This window comes from Copidosoma floridanum, unplaced genomic scaffold (genome assembly GCF_036245765.1).
Source record: "Copidosoma floridanum isolate Cflo_tuat_1 unplaced genomic scaffold, Cflo_Japanese_pri ptg000007l, whole genome shotgun sequence".
Taxonomy (NCBI): Eukaryota; Metazoa; Arthropoda; class Insecta; order Hymenoptera; family Encyrtidae; genus Copidosoma; species Copidosoma floridanum.
The window spans coordinates 9697026-9716113 of NW_028321884.1; the positions used below are offsets into that span (position 1 = coordinate 9697026).

General features: G+C 37.8%; 1 protein-coding gene and 1 non-coding gene across 2 annotated transcripts; one reads left to right on the forward strand and one right to left on the reverse strand.

Annotated features, from left to right (window-relative positions):
* Nucleotides 1–7464: 7464 nt before the first annotated feature.
* Nucleotides 7465–7537, forward strand: TRNAR-UCU (transfer RNA arginine (anticodon UCU)). The gene has a single exon. It is a non-coding gene; the product is annotated as a tRNA-Arg (tRNA).
* Nucleotides 7538–8113: 576 nt separating this feature from the next.
* LOC149375375 (uncharacterized) lies at nt 8114–12767 on the reverse strand. The gene is made up of 12 exons (XM_089588911.1): nt 12690–12767; nt 12471–12610; nt 12337–12408; nt 11771–12262; nt 11629–11704; nt 11371–11546; nt 11158–11303; nt 10464–10725; nt 10210–10398; nt 9819–10140; nt 9317–9601; nt 8114–8434 (listed from the first exon to the last, which is right to left on the reverse strand). The coding sequence occupies exons 1-12, from the start codon at nt 12765–12767 to the stop codon at nt 8114–8116; spliced, it is 2559 nt and encodes an 852-aa protein (XP_089445037.1).
* Nucleotides 12768–19088: the final 6321 nt, after the last annotated feature.

Below are 19088 nucleotides of genomic sequence, written 5' to 3' on the forward strand. Positions count from 1 at the left end.
GCTGGCAGCATTTGCGGAATACACCCATAGTCCGCAGGCTAAGTATACGTCCTTAACCGCCTTTTTCACTAACGTTTAGAATAATGATTGAGACAATCAATGATTGTATCATGAGTTTTTGTATAAAGTTCAATTTATACAAATAAGTTGGTAAATATAGGCACACATGATTAATATTTAAACATTTTAAGCTGTATAAATATATAACATAGATTCCAAATATGCATTATTACCGCTGGAATATGCTAACAAAACCAAATATCCGTCTTTCTCACCCAGCAAAATAATAGGTATCTGTATAATCCTGTATCAATTTATTGCACACATGCGAAATGTTCAATGACAGTAAACAATGACATAATTTCAAACTTTACTTTTAACTCTTCATTTCACACGTAATTTTACAATGCAATTGATAAATTATTATTCATACAAAAGTATTAATATTCTTATAGGAGGTCGATTTTCAGGCAAAAGATTATTTGTAAACTTGCCGTAAACAGCACAGCCAATGTCAACTTTTTATTTTCTATCTACACAACTAGTTGCGGCTGGTTTTAGCGTTTCAGATTTCTAAACTAAAAAGTGGCCCTAAAATTCTGAAGGAAAGCTTTAGATATTTTAGGCCCTAGAGCCATGTTGTCAATTATAAACCAGCCGCAACTTATTTGACAGATACAAAATGAAAATTCAACATTTTCTGTGCTGTTTGCGGCAAGTTTACAATTTATCTATTACTCGAAAGTATGAATATATATAGGAGGTTAATATTCGTATAAAACATACACTGCAAACTTGCCGCAAGTAGCACAAACATCGTTAATTATTTATTTTGTATCTATTTCAAGAGTTGCGGCTGGTTTATAAGTGACTAAATGGCTCTAGGGCTAAGCTGCCTAAAGCTCTCCTTCAGAATTTCAGAAGCAATTTTTGGCCAAAAAAATCACGACCGCTAGATGGCGCTGATCCTAATGATTATAACTACTTGTAGTAGAGCCATTTGATTAATTATAAACCAGCCGCAACTAATTTTGTAGATACAAAATAAATAGTAAAGATAATTGTGCTACTTGCGGCAAGTTTGCAGTGTATGTTTTATACGAATATCAACCTCATATATATTTATACTTTTGGGTAATAGATGAATTGTAAACTTGACGCAAACAAAGCAAACAACGTTAACTTTTTATTTTATATTTATGAAATTAGTTGCGGCTGGTTTATAAGTAATTAAATGGCTCTAGGGCTAAGCTGCCTAAAGCTCTCTTTCAGAATTTCAGAAGCAATTTTTGGCCAAAAAAATCACTACCGGTAGATGGCGCTGATCCAAATGATTATTACTATACTTATACTAGAGCCATTTGATCAATTATAAACCAGCCGCAACTAATTAAGTAAATACAAAATAAAAAGATAACATTGTTTGTGCTACTTGCGGCAAGTTTGCAGTGTATGTTTTACACCATTATCGACCTCCCTTATATTTACACTTTCAGGTAATAGGTAAATTGTAACCTTGCCGCAAACAGCACAAACATCGTTAATTATTTATTTTGTATCTATTTCAATAGTTGCGGCTGGTTTATAAGTAATTAAATGGCTCTAGGGCTAAGCTGCCTAAAGCTCTCTTTCAGAATTTCAGAAGCAATTTTTGGCCAAAAAAATCACTACCGCTAGATGGCGCTGATCCAAATGATTATTACTATACTTATACTAGAGCCATTTGATCAATTATAAACCAGCCGCAACTAATTTCGTAAATACAAAATAAATAGTAAAGATAATTGTGCTACTTGCGGCAAGTTTGCAGTGTATGTTTTATACGAATATCAACCTCATATATATTTATACTTTTGGGTAATAGATGAATTGTAAACTTGACGCAAATAGTGCAAACAACGTTAACTTTTTATTTTATATTTATGAAATTAGTTGCGGCTGGTTTATAAGTAATTAAATGGCTCTAGGGCTAAGCTGCCTAAAGCTCTCTTTCAGAATTTCAGAAGCAATTTTTGGCCAAAAAAATCACTACCGCTAGATGGCGCTGATCCAAATGATTATTACTATACTTATACTAGAGCCACTTGATCAATTATAAACCAGCCGCAACTAATTTCGTAAATACAAAATAAATAGTAAAGATAATTTTGCTACTTGCGGCAAGTTTGCAGTGTATTTTTTCATACGAATATCAACCTCATATATATTTATACTTTTGGGTAATAGATGAATTGTAAACTTGCCGCCAATAGTGCTAACAATGTTCACTTTTTATTTTGTATTTATCAAATTAGTTGCGGCTGATTTATAAATGATTAAATGGCTCTAGTATAAGTATAGTAATAATCATTTGGATCAGCGCCATCTAGCGGTAGTGATTTTTTTGGTTTTTGGCCAAAAATTGCTTCTGAAATTCTGATGGAGAGCTTTAGGCAGCTTAGCCCTAGAGCCGTTTATCCACTTATAAACCAGCCGCAACTATTGAAATAGATACAAAATAAATAATTAACGATGTTTGTGCTGTTTGCGGCAAGGTTACAATTTACCTATTACCTGAAAGTGTAAATATAAGGGAGGTCGATAATGGTGTAAAACATACACTGCAAACTTGCCGCAAGTAGCACAAACAATGTTATCTTTTTATTTTGTATTTACTTAATTAGTTGCGGCTGGTTTATAATTGATCAAATGGCTCTAGTATAAGTATAGTAATAATCATTTGGATCAGCGCCATCTACCGGTAGTGATTTTTTTGGCCAAAAATTGCTTCTGAAATTCTGAAAGAGAGCTTTAGGCAGCTTAGCCCTAGAGCCATTTAATTACTTATAAACCAGCCGCAACTAATTTCATAAATATAAAATAAAAAGTTAACGTTGTTTGCTTTGTTTGCGTCAAGTTTACAATTCATCTATTACCCAAAAGTATAAATATATATGAGGTTGATATTCGTATAAAACATACACTGCAAACTTGCCGCAAGTAGCACAATTATCTTTACTATTTATTTTGTATCTACAAAATTAGTTGCGGCTGGTTTATAATTAATCAAATGGCTCTACTACAAGTAGTTATAATCATTAGGATCAGCGCCATCTAGCGGTCGTGATTTTTTTGGCCAAAAATTGCTTCTGAAATTCTGAAGGAGAGCTTTAGGCAGCTTAGCCCTAGAGCCATTTAGTCACTTATAAACCAGCCGCAACTCTTGAAATAGATACAAAATAAATAATTAACGATGTTTGTGCTACTTGCGGCAAGTTTGCAGTGTATGTTTTATACGAATATTAACCTCCTATATATATTCATACTTTCGAGTAATAGATAAATTGTAAACTTGCCGCAAACAGCACAGAAAATGTTGAATTTTCATTTTGTATCTGTCAAATAAGTTGCGGCTGGTTTATAATTGACAACATGGCTCTAGGGCCTAAAATATCTAAAGCTTTCCTTCAGAATTTTAGGGCCACTTTTTAGTTTAGAAATCTGAAACGCTAAAACCAGCCGCAACTAGTTGTGTAGATAGAAAATAAAAAGTTGACATTGGCTGTGCTGTTTACGGCAAGTTTACAAATAATCTTTTGCCTGAAAATCGACCTCCTATAAGAATATTAATACTTTTGTATGAATAATAATTTATCAATTGCATTGTAAAATTACGTGTGAAATGAAGAGTTAAAAGTAAAGTTTGAAATTATGTCATTGTTTACTGTCATTGAACATTTCGCATGTGTGCAATAAATTGATACAGGATTATACAGATACCTATTATTTTGCTGGGTGAGAAAGACGGATATTTGGTTTTGTTAGCATATTCCAGCGGTAATAATGCATATTTGGAATCTATGTTATATATTTATACAGCTTAAAATGTTTAAATATTAATCATGTGTGCCTATATTTACCAACTTATTTGTATAAATTGAACTTTATACAAAAACTCATGATACAATCATTGATTGTCTCAATCATTATTCTAAACGTTAGTGAAAAAGGCGGTTAAGGACGTATACTTAGCCTGCGGACTATGGGTGTATTCCGCAAATGCTGCCAGCAGTTAAGTTACGTAGGTCGTGGTAACGCCGCATGGTCGGGAGGTCGGGTAGCGCTAGCGTCAACCTGTACTAACTGTCGGTGGGTTCCGCATGTCAACAAACTTTGATAATAGATTCGTTCACCTTATAATCCAGGGACGGTCGGGGACAGTGTGGGCGAGTCGGAGACGAAAGTGAACAAGTGCTCTTCTCCCCTTCTCCGATCGTCCGCGATCGTCCCTGACCGTACGCGATGCGCAGTTGTACACGTTAGGTTAGATTAATGCAAAAAGTAAACAAACTTTTTTGTATTTGCACTTCTTTATTTACAAACTATTGTTTACATACAGCATTAACCTAACCTAACGTGTACAACTGCGCATCGCGTACGGTCAGGGACGATCGCGGACGATCGGAGAAGAGCACTTGTTCACTTTCGTCTCCGACTCGCCCACACTGTCCCCGACCGTCCCATGGATTGTAAGGTGAACGAATCTACACTATAATATAAAAAAAAAAAAAAAAAAAAAACCTATAGGTATAACATCTACTTTATCAATGACGAATGACTCAATGACTGAATGACAGCAAGTGACGCAAGCGCAACTTATTATTTTAAAGATCTATAAATCGAAAAGTCGATTGCCAATACTTCAGTACTACAGATCAAAATTGAGAAAAATTAGGAAAAAAATTGATTGATTGAAGCTTTTTTAACATTACAAATCATCCATTCATTTCTATCTACAAAAACTTTAGGCAGGTAAATCTTTCGGTAAAAATATAATAGTTAAGTACACGAAGAAACGTATAGATTATGCTGTATGTAGTAGTGAAAACTAAGTATTAAGAATTTTCAAGGAGGTACTTATGTTTTATCCTTAAAATTTTCAAATAAATAAATAGTTCCTGGTATTTAACACGTCAATAATAAATTTATAACCTAAAACGAAGCATTAATTTAAAAAAAAATACATATGTATCAATGAAAACTCTCCTAGGTTATTCAGGTAAAAAGTGGGAACGAATCAATGAAGAAAAATAAAATTCGTTCATGAAATTACAGGACCATGTCATCCAAAACAATTATAGCCCAGAGTTCAAATAAAGAAGAAAAACTACCTCCAGAGTCTTATCAAGAGGATGCGCTTTGTTATGATGAGTATCTAGAGGAAAGTGAAGGAGGCCCTTACAAAACTCATGAACAAAAACTCCAAAGACTGGAGCAGTTGGAAAATCAAAAAAGTTGTGTGTACAAAATTGGAGAAGTGTATCCTAACGTAGATGTATCAGCTTCAAAAGAATTGGAAGATAAAAGTAAATCTTATTAAGGAGTTCAAAGAGCAAATAGAAGATAAAAGGTATAAAAAATTAGACCAACTTTTGAGTGATGACGAAAAGTAGGAAAATAAAATATGTGGACAAATGAAGTGATTAAATTCCGTGTAAAAATATATTTCTAGGATTAATATAATGTGCCAATGAACTGGTTCAATTGTTTAGATTTCTGAATTGACAGCAGTATGCTTCATTACATTAAAGCTTTTTATCTTTTGAGATATTAGGTCTTGCTTCACTATCCTAAAACAATTGTTCTACTCCAGCTGTGCTCATTGGCTCCAATTCTTTTGTTGATTTATTTTATAAATTTTCTAGAAAACGATATAGAAAAATGTTCTTTTTTTGAGTAATTTAATTCTGGTGAAGTACATTTTTTGATCCTAGGAAATCGCTATTCATGAAAACGTATAATTAAAGTTCAACAAAAGAAAAATTTAAAGCTTGTATTTTACTTATATAAAGTAGATATGGTCTTGTACTAAAGTTTAAAAAGTCTCTATGTGCCATTAAATTAGTCGCAAGTTTACTTTTGCAATAACTTAAATATTTATTTATTTCCACAAAAATACAAAAGTTACAGTGTAATCAGTAATTAATAGAGATTCGGTGTCGTATGACAGTTCCCTCACTGTACTGCCAGGATCTCTTTTTTTTTCGTAATTTGTTTTTGGAGAGTTGCCGTTGCCTTCGAATTCGATACACCGAGAATCCAGTCGACTCCAGGCGTTTTTTTACAGCTGAAAATTAATTTTTTTTTTTTTCTCATATTCGTTATACACCTGGGTTATCTTCACGATTTCCATGAACGAGATTTGGGATTCAATAACTATTGATCCAACGATCCATTTAAAACGCAATATTGGAAATTATTTATTTTAAATAAAAAATCATCAAATAAAGTTATTTTTCGATGAAACTTAAAGCCCCAAGAATACCCGAGACTGTATTAGGATAATATTCTAAAAAAAAAGTTCTACTATTAAAACAAATTACTGATTTATTTTTTTAATTCACGCTGTTGGTAAAAATGAATTTTATACAGAAGAAAAATTCTTTTTTTACACTATATGTATACTTGAAAAAATAAAACAAATTTCTAAGCTCTTGCTAATATTTTGCAGCTACATTTTAAATAAAGATACCGTGAGACTCAACAAATATTAATTATAATTAAAAATAATTCATTTTCATTTATTATAAACAACAACCCTTTGATATTTTTCTCTATTTCTTTTTTAAGCACATGAATTCGTAAAGATATTAAATAAAAGTAAAAATAAATATATATTTTTTTTCTAAAAAACATTTCGGACATTACACAACCAGTACCGAGAGTAACCGCATACATTTCTCGGATTTATACCCATTTTTAAAAATTGTATAAATTATAAACTCAATTTATCGAAAATGCAGAGGTATGCGCGCTAGGGGGATGAAATCACTGTACCATTTTGCCACTTTAGACATTATTGGGGTACAAATTATAGTTTTAAACGACAAAGACGCGATTTAGGGGATGTGGGCTGAAAATGTACATAAATGCTCGATCCGGTTACGTATATTTGCAATTGAGTTTCACAGATCAAAAAAAAATACGTACATACATAACGTTGAGTAAATGATTGTTTCCCTTAGTTAAAAAAAAAAAATCCTACCACTTGTTGCTGCGTAAGTAATAAATTGAAAACTCATTTTCACGGGGTTTCACTTTTACCGATTCCTCTCCCTTTTTGGCGATAAAATCGCTAGCTTGTACAATGGTAAACTTGCTCACCTCATAGTAGCAGCTAGACCTCAGAATACCGACGAGTTTTCTTTACATGGCAAGTAGGTAGGTACCACAAGCAAGTAACAAAGATTCTTGTTACTGGCAGCGCCGTTCTCCTTTTTCCTATAGTACCCAAACGCAACGTAATTACGTAACAAGTATAGAGCCTCTTCACTCTTCACGTTGAATGAATCTGACTGGAAAAAGCCTATACGTATACTTATACCTGTCTGGCGCACCCTAACTGTAACATCAGATACTCGAAAATGAGTAGATGTCGGGGGCTCTCAGTTAATAAAGTCGCTCGACTCGTATCTCAGCCACCAAGTCCCTGTGGCGCAGAGGATAGCGCGTTGGACTTCTAATCCAAAGGTCGTGGGTTCGATCCCCACCAGGGATGGCATTTTTATGGACCAAGGAATACACACGCATGGGGCATGCTTATGTACGATCTTGTGGGCCCCACTTCTTAACCACAAAAGTTGAGGTGCCATTTTTGTTTTTTTTTTATTTATTTATTTATTTTTTTTTTCCATACAGATATTCAAGTTATTCGACTGAAACGTTTAACATTCAACTGGATTATTACGCGCAGTTAAACATTTTCTTTATCTTGTGATATTTTTGAGATGGGCAGAGACACGCGAACAAAATAAGCTATCCATAATTTTTATTTTATTTCATGGATTTTTATCATTCCAAATGATTATTAACACTTTGTAAAAGATAATAAGTATAAATGGTTACCACATTGAAAAATGGCACTAGTCTTTGATTTACGTATAAGGTCCATTTGTTGTGGAGTGTTTGCTGCTTGTCGCCCTATCACGAGGCATTGAAAGATACGAGACATAGGACGCCACTATAAATGGTCCCTTAGTGCAACTTGACATTAGGTGCATGGAATAATTTTTTTTTTTCTTTTACCATAGCAGCATCCGCACAAACCACCAATCACAAAAGCTCGCTCGTGCTTTCATCCCTTCGGTGGCGAGTGCAGGTGCTTTTCAAAACATCGCTCGAAATAATCGATCACGCGCTCGTACAGCAGCAATCTCGTGCCGCACTGCATGTGATGGTCATCGTTGCCGTAGCTCCAATGCTCGTACTCAACTCCCTGTCGGTCCAACAGGCCGAGCAAACTGTCCACGTAGAAGTGCTCGTCTTCGTTATCGTGGCTGGCTGCGGTGTGCAGGCTAAAGTCCGCGCCCTCGTTTTTCAAACGTCGCACGAGAGCCGACAGATAGCGCGACTTGTAGATCTTGCGGCGAAACGCCTGGATCGACTCGCCAGATGACTATGCGTGTGTCAATGGATGAAAAATCATCAATAACTAAATGACAAGTTTTTTTGCAAAAAAAAAATGTTTACTCATTTGTGTCAAAAGTTTTTTTCACACCCACCTCTCAGGGCACGAGGCTTCTATGCAACTTTTCGTTCATTGCTATTATTTTCTTAACTTGTACTTTTCTACCCCAATTTTAGTTTAAATTTATTTGTATACGTTATTGTTGTACAGGCTTTTATAATCTGGCTACTGTATTTTTTTCTTTTTTTTTCTTCCTTTTTTTTTTCTTGAGCAAATAACATTTCTTTGAGCCTTTACGTAGATTTTACGTTAAAAAGTTATTTAGAAGGATTTATTTACTTTTGACTACTTGATTGTAAAATTATATAAGTACACGTGCATAACAATGTACGGTAAAGAGCTGTGTGATTACCTTGCAAGTGAGGGATTACATTTTCTTTTCAAATTTATCGCAAAGTTCTTTTCAGTAACATTCAAAATGGATATTTAAAACAATCAATTTTTTTTTTTCGTTTTAAAAACCATTATACAACAGTTTTACTTATTGAGTGATTTGTCGTTTTACAAAAATTAAATTTCTCAGTCCAAATTAAATATTTAATATTTTAGTTTGAAAAAAAAAAAAAAAAAAAATTTACAGTATGGTAGCTTTGGGTCTATTGAAATTTTAAACATTTTTCAACACCCGAGGTAGAAAAAAGAAAACTAATGATTTTTACCATACCCGTATAAGTAGCGGTTGAAACAAACTCAAATTTAGATAAGCATTAAAAAATGTAATTCTACAGAGTTGCAAATGTTTTCTTTGCATTAAAAAAAAGTACGAAAATTCATAAAAAAAAAAAAGTAAAAGTAGACGATAATAGGCACCTTTTTAACGAACGGATAGACGTACGACTGCCAAGGGGCGAAGGGCCTGATGGCCACGGCACACCGAAAGCCAGTGCCCTGCCCGGCCATCAGTAGATTAAGTGCCACGTGGCCCCCGTAAGCTTCGCCCAGCACCCCGACACCCGCGTTCCCATCGACGCAGTCAAACCCCTCCGTGACGTATCTCGCGACTTTTGCGTAATCCTCGATTTGCATCAGTTCGCGCTGACGGTACTTCAACTCGAGGAAGTCGAGGCTATTGAACTTGCTCCCTCGCACGTCCGCCTTTCAATCACGAACAATTTTGTTTACGGTGTATAGTACTATAAGATGGTTGACATTTTTGCGGACACTAAATTTTGATCAAGTAAATCTCGTAAAACGTTGCTTTCATAGCTCAAAGCTTAGAGGTGCCTATATTATTTTTCCTCTATTATGTTTTCAATTAAAAAGAAAAAAAAAAAAAAAGAAAATTTATGTAATAAAAAGCCAAAGCGCTCACGCGAAGCACAGCGTAGTTCTTGACGGTCGCCAAGTAGGTCCCCAGGGACAGGTCGAACTCCGCGGTGACCAGCTGGTCGTTTTGCTTTTCGGCCAAGACGATAATGAGCCGTGATTTTTCGACGCACTCGCCGTGACCCGCGGGCAGGTAGAGCCGAGCCTTCGCCCGGTATCCACCTTCGAGGGCAACCTCAAAGTCACGGACGACCGGACGCACCTGGGACTCGTGCAAGGGGCGACTATCGGCAGTTACGGAGTCCAAACGCCGAAGCACGAGGTTGCTGTCCGTCGACACCACGACGTTCCAGGGCACCTCCTTGCCTCTGCAGTAAAGGTATAACTTTGGTTGTACGGTCTGTCGGAGATCGGTTAGGGGGAAACACGAGCGAGACCTGCACTTGAGGATGTAACGTCGGGGCGTGGTTGGCACGACGATTTCGGCCCACGAGCACTGGGGTGGCTGTCCCGGGCCGCTCAGTTCATAGGCGCTCGTGTCCCCAGCGATGCAAGTCAAGCATTGCACGGGCTCCAGAGTGCTGTACTCCAGGGGAGGGTAGACTACCTTCACGCGGTACAGAAACCTGCATTTTTTCACAAATCGTACATCGGTACATCTCGATATTCCTTCCCCACTTTGCAGTGTCACCTCTGCGTGAGGTCGTCGAGGGGCGCAGCAATGAAATAAGCCATGGCCTCGTCCTCGCCGACGACTGGGGCTGCCAGCACCTGGGTGACCCAGACGTCGTCGTTCACGAGGGGCCTGTACGACCCACCGGCACGTGGCATCGAGCGAAGCTCGGCGTAAGCTTCTTGCCGCGACAGCGCCAGGTTGAAGATGGTCCGGCCGTCCGTGCGATTCTGGAGGATCGCGTGGAGCAGCCAACCGGTCTCGCCGATTTTCACGTAGTCTACACATGTAATGTACGCGAAAATTCTATCGAATCCGGAAGCAGGGGAGAAAAAAAAACCACCACCGACTCTGCTCCCCCCGTGTCTGTATACTATCAATCAGCATTTTTCCACGCGTGGTATCGCCAATGGGAAAAGCTTTTCTCGCGCGAGAGAGCCAGAGGAAAGGAGAAGGTCCCCCGGGATCCCGGCCAACCGAAACGTGCCGGACACACGTGCCCCGCGCACGTGGAATTCACTCGGTATTCCGAAAGCTCGGGCTCGCGACGACAAAGGAGGAAGCTCTCCCGTATGTATACAATGTATATACGCGCAATGGTCCGCGCGACACGTGGCCAATTGGAGGAAAATAACCCCGGGTCAGGGGGGCTGCCGGTTACTCGAGCATACACACACGCACACTATTATATATATAACGGGAGGGAAATTACCGGCTCTCGAATCTCCGAGTTTCCCGCGGCCGGGGTCGGGTTGTTGTTGGTGGTGTATCTTGAGCTCGTCGCGCGTGCCACCGGATTCCTGCGCGGGGCTGGATACCACGACCCCGTCCGGTGAACTTGTCCCCGCTCGGCTGTACCTATATACGTATAGTATACCCGTGATTACATACGTATACTGCCATTACAGCCCCGTGCTCGACTCACCTCAAATCCGCTCCGAGTCCTTCCCTGCCTGACGTGCCCCGTTTTTCCAGGAGACCGCTTGGCGACCCGTCCGGGATCCCAAGGTTGAACCGCGGGTCGTCGGGCGGCTCGAACGCGTACTCGTCCGTCCAGCCGATCTCGTGCCCCGGGCACCTCTGCGTCACCGTCGCGATGTGCTGGCGAAAACACTATAGTGTGCGCTCACGCGTCCCCAAACAACACCCCCCCCCCCCCCCCGCTTTACTCGACCGATCGTACCTTCGGCTCGAACGACCCCTTGATCCAAACGAACCTGTACTCGTCCACCGACCTGACCACGCACGAATTCCCGGATCTGCGGAACAACGACCGGCTACATATATCATGGAAACTACTGGAGTAGTTCCTCCTTTGTATTTACGAATTACGCAACCGGTCGTCCCTCTCGGGCAGCAGGCGGATCTTGTACTCGCTGCGGCGGCCAAACCGGCGCCTCGGGCCCTCGCCGTGGGTCTCGTCGTTCACGTAGGTGTAGTCGCCAAAGTGGCCCTCCGTCAGTCGCGACAGGTGCTCCACCAGCTCCAAACTGTCCGGCGACGGCTCGGCCTCCTCGGCGGAACTGTATATAGCGAAGGGTGGTATACTGCGGTGTCGTGATAGGAGGGGGTGGAGCAAAAATCCAGGACCGAACCTGGAAAAGTAGGCGCTGAACCGGCACTGGTTGTCCTCGGGACAGTTCCACAGCGTGGCCATGTGCCGCGGTGCCACCGGCGCGTCCGCCTCTGTGTCGGTTGTCTCCCTCGGTTCCGAAGAACCCGCCGAGCTGTCGGTCACGTTTATCGTCCGCCAGGAGTCGTCGACAGGGTCGCGGTAGGTGACCACCTCGTCGCTGCCCTCGAGCCACGACAAGCTTCTTTAAAATCGCGAGGATGCGGGTTATTTGCGCCCGGAAATCGGTGGGTGTGTGTGCACTTGGGTGGCATTTACTTGATGCTCGGCTCGAAGTGGCACTGGTAGGCGACGATCTGCTCGAGCCGGGCCGACTCGTTACGCTCGTCTCTGCGGGGTAGAGTTTCAAGGGGCAGTTTTTGTGGGGCTCGGGGCCGAGGGGGCGGTCTTACGCGTGGGAGGGCAGGTTCCTGAGGCTCTCCTCCGGGGGACCGTCATCGTCGGTGGGGATCGGCTCGGTGGGTTGGGGGTCGTCGGGCTGGGTGGCCATCACTATGCCGGTTATCGCCGCGATCGCGAGGGCCAGGATGACCTGTGCTCTTTCGCGCGTGGGTTGTTTGAGTGCAAGGGTGTGTTAAACATGTAATTTGGTGGCTAAAGAGTCAACTTACGGCGTAGACGAGCCAGACGATTTTCTTCCGCAGCGGGTTTTGGCTTCTCAGCAGCACTTGGATCGCGCCCCGTTGCATGTTGTCGGCTCGCGCGTCCTATGATGATCCTTTTTTTTTTTTTTTTTTTTTTTTTCTTCCTTCCTCTCGTGAGCGCCGATTTTTTGGTTATCGTTGGTGCCTTTTTCTTGACATTCTTAAAAGTGCTGTTGATGAAACATTGTTACTTTGGATCATTGTACGGTTCGTGAGACGTGATGAAAATAGCTAGGAGACTCGATCTTTGTTGTGAAGTAGTACTTGGTATGTTGCTTCACTCGAATTTAATTTACTTAACCTATCAGACTTGGGCACAATTATTGCAAGGGAAACGATTTCTTTTTCTCAACAGACTTTGAAAGAAAAATATATTTTTTTTTTTTTTCAGCAGAGTAAATGGCAATACATTTTATTGAAATCAAACGTTTGTTTGACTAAATTTTTTTTTTTTTTTTTTTTTTTTTTCTGTCTCTAGATTGCGTTTTCTTGCGTGAAAATTTTGTCAAGCACCGTGTCATAAGTAGTAATTTAATACATTTTTTGCAGCATAAATAGCGCATTACATTTCGAGCAGAAAATTTATGGCAAATAAATTGAAAAAGTGCCCAAGTCTAGTAACCTTGGTATCTCGTTTTTAATAGAATAGTAATTAAATCTGGTTCAAATGTACTTACGACAAGCTGGTTATTTATTATCTTTATTTGGATTACGAATGTTTTATTTAAAATTAAAGTAACATCGCCTTGCCTCGCCTTTTTACATTTAAAACAAATAATAATTAATAGCCCGATGTATATATTTATCCGAACGGCGGTGTTATTTCGAGCAAGAGCTACATCTTGGATTAAAAACGTGTGCGGGAGGCAGGATCCTCGTTTAAAAAAATTAAATTACGCTTTTTTGAATATTATAGACACCATAATGAAAATCATGAAAAAAAAAAAAAACCATGAATAAATTCAAGCTGGGCCCAAAGGGAAAACAAAAATTGTGTACACGCGCTTCAAGGGGCTGAAGATCAGCTCGAGGAAAATTTCGCTACATACGTATGCGCGTATAGTCGGGCGGCTTATTGGCCGAAGGCCAGTTGTAATATCGTCTTGGAGACGCAGACCGCTTGGCGACTCGTTCGGTGTAATCGCCGGCGATCGCTCACTTCCATCTCCGCCAAGGCGATCGCGTGGTCTACGATAACTACGAGTTCGCCCGGACTATTGCGATGACCCGCTCTCGTTTTTCGATGTAAAGCGCATGGACGACTTTTCCTTTTTTTTTTTTACTGCGCAATCGATCTTCAACTTGGTGGTTTCTTAATTACGAGTCGTTCGATTTTTCAGTGGCCTTGAAATGTATTTTCAAACAGCTTATTTTTACAGATATGTGTACTATTATATATTTTTTTAAAATCACGTCCTCACAGTACACAAATCGAAGCTAATCGCGGGGCTTTCCGCGTTATGAAACCTTCGTGTCTAATTTTTTCACAGATAAAAACAGCCATTTGACCTCTTTAAATGAAGAAAAAAAAAAAAAAAGAGAAAAAACACAGATTGGAGACAAGCTGATTGTACGAGGTAGTGGGTGATAAACTTCAATCTTTTATTCTATCCTTTATTAGTACATAATCATGTTACACGCGAGTGAAAATCGGCAAAGGATCTTACGCCGAAAGAATTTATCAAACACGCGTACGGGCGGGTAAAAAATCCCAAACAATAAGATAACAAAAGCTCGAAACATTGGTTTTTCCCGCGTTCATATGATTAGTAGTAGATTATGGTATAGAAAAGTTAATTGTTTGGAAGAAGGCCAGTCATCGCTCGCTGCCGATCAAACCGGCCTGCATCGCAGCCACACACGCCAACCAGACAGCTTGGCGGCCTCCTTTTTTTTTCTTTTTTTTTTTTTTCATATCAGCGCCGATACCTTTTCCCGACAGCAGCAGTTTTATCATCGCGCGACCGAGTGACCTGGTGTGGTTTATTTACGTATTTTTTTTTTTTTTTTACTTGGCGAAGGGAAAAAATGGTACAGACGAGACGGGCGTTTTTTGCACCGCGTAACACGAGAGGGAGGTTTTTGCGAGCTTGATTTGAGACGCGAAAGTTTACGTAAAAAGTTGCGTTTTTTGGGGGGCTGTGCCTACGTTACGTGAGGGACGAAAACAATGAATAATTCTTAGCGCGTTAGGCTGCTGGGGGAGAGGAATTTTGGTTTACTCCTGTATTACGCACATTGTATTATACATTATAAATAGATTGGCAGCGCAAAAAAAAGGTCGGTTTATAATATCGTACGCCGACTAGGGCATTATAACTTTTTTTATAGTTTTTTACAGATACGTGATTATTCTAAGGCTGTTTTTTTTATTTCTTACGCTATTTATTATGGGAAAATCTCAAAAAAATTCTTAACGAAAATTGATATGACATACTTTTCGTAAATATATTATATTGTAAAGTTTCTTTTAAAATACAAATATAAATACAAAAGCATTACGTTTACTTCGAATTTGGTTTTTTTTTTTTTTTTTTTTTTTTTACTTAATAAGTAACTTATAAAACGATAACAAACAAAAAAATTATTTAGTATAACAAAGTGCAATAAACTCTTATGGAATAGAGTTTATTAGATTGTATTTAAAAACAAATTTTTTTTTTCCATACGAACCATTACATTTACAGGAATTTTTTTTTAATAATTAATTTTAAAACAAAAATCTACAAAAAAAAATTTTTTTCAAACAGCGCAATATAAATCTTTATAGAATAAAGTTAAATAAAACATTCGTTTTTTCTTTTAAATTTTTTTTTTCTTTGAAAGTAAAAAGGATTATATTTACTGGAATTTTTTTTAATAACCGCCTAAAAAACGATACTCTACAAAGAAAAATTAATTATAAAATATTGCAATAAACTTGTATAGAACAAAGTTCTCTAAAATAAGGTTTATACAAAAATTGTTGATGTATTTTTTAAAATACTTCTACACTTCTTCTAGATTGTTATTCTTTGAAAACACACGGCATTTTATTTATAGAAATTTTTTTTCATAACTTATGAAACGATAATCAATAAATGTTGTTAAAAAAAAAAAAAAAAAAAGAAATAGTCTACATTTTTCTAGAAATAAATTTTTTTTTTTTTTATGTATTAACACAATTTTTGTTCTTTCTGCTCTCGTTAAGATAATCTGATCACAATAATATGCTTATTATTTAAATCACTCAAACGCCTCGTGTATCAACGTCACGCACGCGTATCAAGTGTATAGGTAATACCAACACGTGGAACTATTTCCCTCGAGGACGAGTATCAGCTGGAGCTTCGAGTTTCACTCTGCGTATATTATACCGACGTGGACGAGAGAATCGCTTCTTGTAGCTCATCATTGCTTCCTCTTGTTTCTCCTCGAGGCTATCGAGGCTATCCTCCGGAGTAGTTGCAGTACCGAGAATCGTAGAAAAGAGGCTGGGCTGATCTCCGGATGGGCCGTAGACTTGCACTCTGGTACTTCCAAGAAGCTGTTATTAGCTTTCAATCGTACACGACACGGGACGGAATGATTTATTTTTTTTATTTTTTTTTTTATTTTTTTTTTTTTTTAGTAATTAAAAGAGTGATTTTTATGATCTTTTCTTTTTTCATCACCGATCATTCATATGCGTGATAATTAATTGGACCCGAAACGAGATGAGCGTGTTTGCAGTTCTCGTGCGTATGAGCATACCATTCAAACTAAAATCGTGTTCATCGTTAATGAAAAATAACCACAACATCTTTGTATTTTAATTACTTACTTACTCGTGTATGTGACATGGGGACCCAAACAAAAAATCTCCCTTTCCGGATGCAATGTATAATGCACGCAAGGGTTACCATACATGTGCACACACTCGTGAATTAATGGCATTTTGCTTTGTGCTGAAACCTCGAGGAGTTGAGATTAATCTGAAAGTATTATCTTATTTTTTTTTTCAGTGACGCTTGGTTTTATTTTATTTACAAATCGGTTTGATACGAGATATGTTGGGAATGCGATTGTTTGAATCTTTTACGTCATACAATGTATTTTTACACAAGAATGAGGTGCTCACTGTGCGTAAAAGCTACACTTTGTTTTTTTTTTTTTTATCATGATAAACGTATACTTGAGTTGGATTTTTTTCAATACTCGTTATGCTCATACATTCACTTACGTTAATAGTTAAAATTAATAGAAACAACTTGATGAGTCGAATTTACCTTTAGGTTCAATGACAATTCATCGTAGGCGATGCTTGTTTCTTTATTACTTCAATACGTAATGAATGAAGTGTTTGCACTGAGTAAAAAAATTAACACTCTATAACAAAAAAAAAAAAAAACAATTTTTAAATATGCACCTTACAAAGTATACATATATTCTCATAATATTTGTCTAAAATATAATGACAATGACCGTCCGTACTAATATAAAAAATATTTTAAAAATACATACAAAATTAATTTTCACTTTTTTAATTTTTTATTGACATTGCAGGTACATGTTCTGTTGACCAGTATAAAAAATACTGTTTTTCACAAAGAACTCATTGAACAAAAGTATCTTGAAAAATTCATGACACGAAAAACTGATTTAGTAGATCTGGAAGAATTTTTACTAGTTCCTCGAGCCAAAAAGGATCCACGACAGTCTGTTTTTGGTATAGACTCCCTCGATTGAGTCAAGCTATAGGTATTTTTCGGGGTAGCCATACATCAAATATACCTACGTGGTGATTGATCGTCGAAGCGTTTTTTGAGGAACTTCTGGGATTACGGGATCTATGTTGTGGGTGAAGGCCCGGGGTTGAGAATAAAGATTTTTTGCGATTGAAAAAATGTGCACGTTCGATGAGGCGATACGGATAGATTGATGATGCGATGATGGATGTCCTTTTAATCACTGCACGAATGGTGACTGTGTGTCGTTTTATTTTTTTCGATCCACGAATTTTCCATAAGGCCAAGATCCTTTTTTTTATCAGAGACATTGAAGTAAAATAAAATTTTTTTTCTTCAGTAGCATTGTGTACTTATACAAGGAGTGATTATGTAATATCTTTGCTCAGGAGTATCAATTTGCATCGCGTGTAATCAAGGCATTACTATCATTGACAACATAAATTTTTTGCAACATTTAATAGGAAGACTACGTACAGATTCGCATAGTTTGTTGGATATGACACTAAGATTTGTTGATTTTTTTTTAAATTATTAATATGACTCTACAGTAAAACAGTTGTAAATTCATTTGAGAGCGAAATGATTACTTTTTACTTCATTCAGATTGTAGATCTTATTTTTATTATTATTTATAATAAGAGAAAAGTTAAAATAAAATAACGAAAATTATGTTTAAAATTTAAAAAAATTATTTAAGAACACTCAACTATATTATTTGTCATTGTTACAGTATTCTCCATATAGTTTAATTAAAAAAGCTCAAAGCATAATATAAATTGTATTAAATTTATCTGAAAATCGGTTACCAGCAACCAAATTTTTCGATAAAATCGCTCGTTATGAATACATCGATTATCAACGCGAAAATTCCTCGATGATAAATCATCACCGTTGTCGATCTAAAGTGACGTGTCAACAAAACATTCCGAGCCACTAAACAAACACGCCACGAAAAACTAGTACTGTCAACTACAGCTGCATAAAAAGTAACAACCAACGCATAAACGTACGAAGAAAACTGTTGAACGAAATCAAAAGACACGCAATACTCGATCGGCATGAAAACACATCAACTCAAATATCAAAGTTTGTCCGCAGTTCACACGTACATACGCGTCGGTAGCAAAACAAACTCTTGAATTTCCATTAGCAGAGAGGGAAACAGCGACGGAAAAGTTTCACTGGGAAACTCATTCCTGCGAATAACACGGAATCACTTGGCAAATCAAGCGCGAAATCGAGCTGCTCTAGAACATTCTTGCCACCTATATGTGTTGCGTTTGCCTGTTATTATGCAACACTAACATATACATATAACTCGAGTATTACAAGCAGACATTATTATTATCATTATTATACTCTTTATCTTTGCTAGCGTGCAAATCGCTATTATGTATCACCGTCATGTGGTATGACTGGTGAGTTTTTATTGTTAGTTAGTATCAGAGTTTTTATTATATTATCTTATGAAAGTTAGTATCCATCCACGTGCATATTAATACATAGATTTATTCTCCAACTTTTGTTATTTGATATCTACAATTTTTTTGGTTTTATAATAGTTATTACCGTTACTCATATAGGTATAGGTACTAAAAAGCTTTTAGTCCAAAAACTCGACTTTGCAAGGAATTTTTATTTTATACGATTTTCACTA

Bases quoted from the DNA above. Each gene is read 5' to 3' on its own strand.
- LOC149375375 (XM_089588911.1), bottom strand. From the start codon at position 12,767: ATGCAACGGGGCGCGATCCAAGTGCTGCTGAGAAGCCAAAACCCGCTG. The intron at 11,304-11,370 runs GTGAGTCGAGCA...ATACGTATATAG, and splicing joins GGACTCGGAGCGGATTTGAG to GTACAGCCGAGCGGGGACAA. The intron at 10,399-10,463 runs GTGACACTGCAA...GAAAAAATGCAG, and splicing joins CTCGACGACCTCACGCAGAG to GTTTCTGTACCGCGTGAAGG.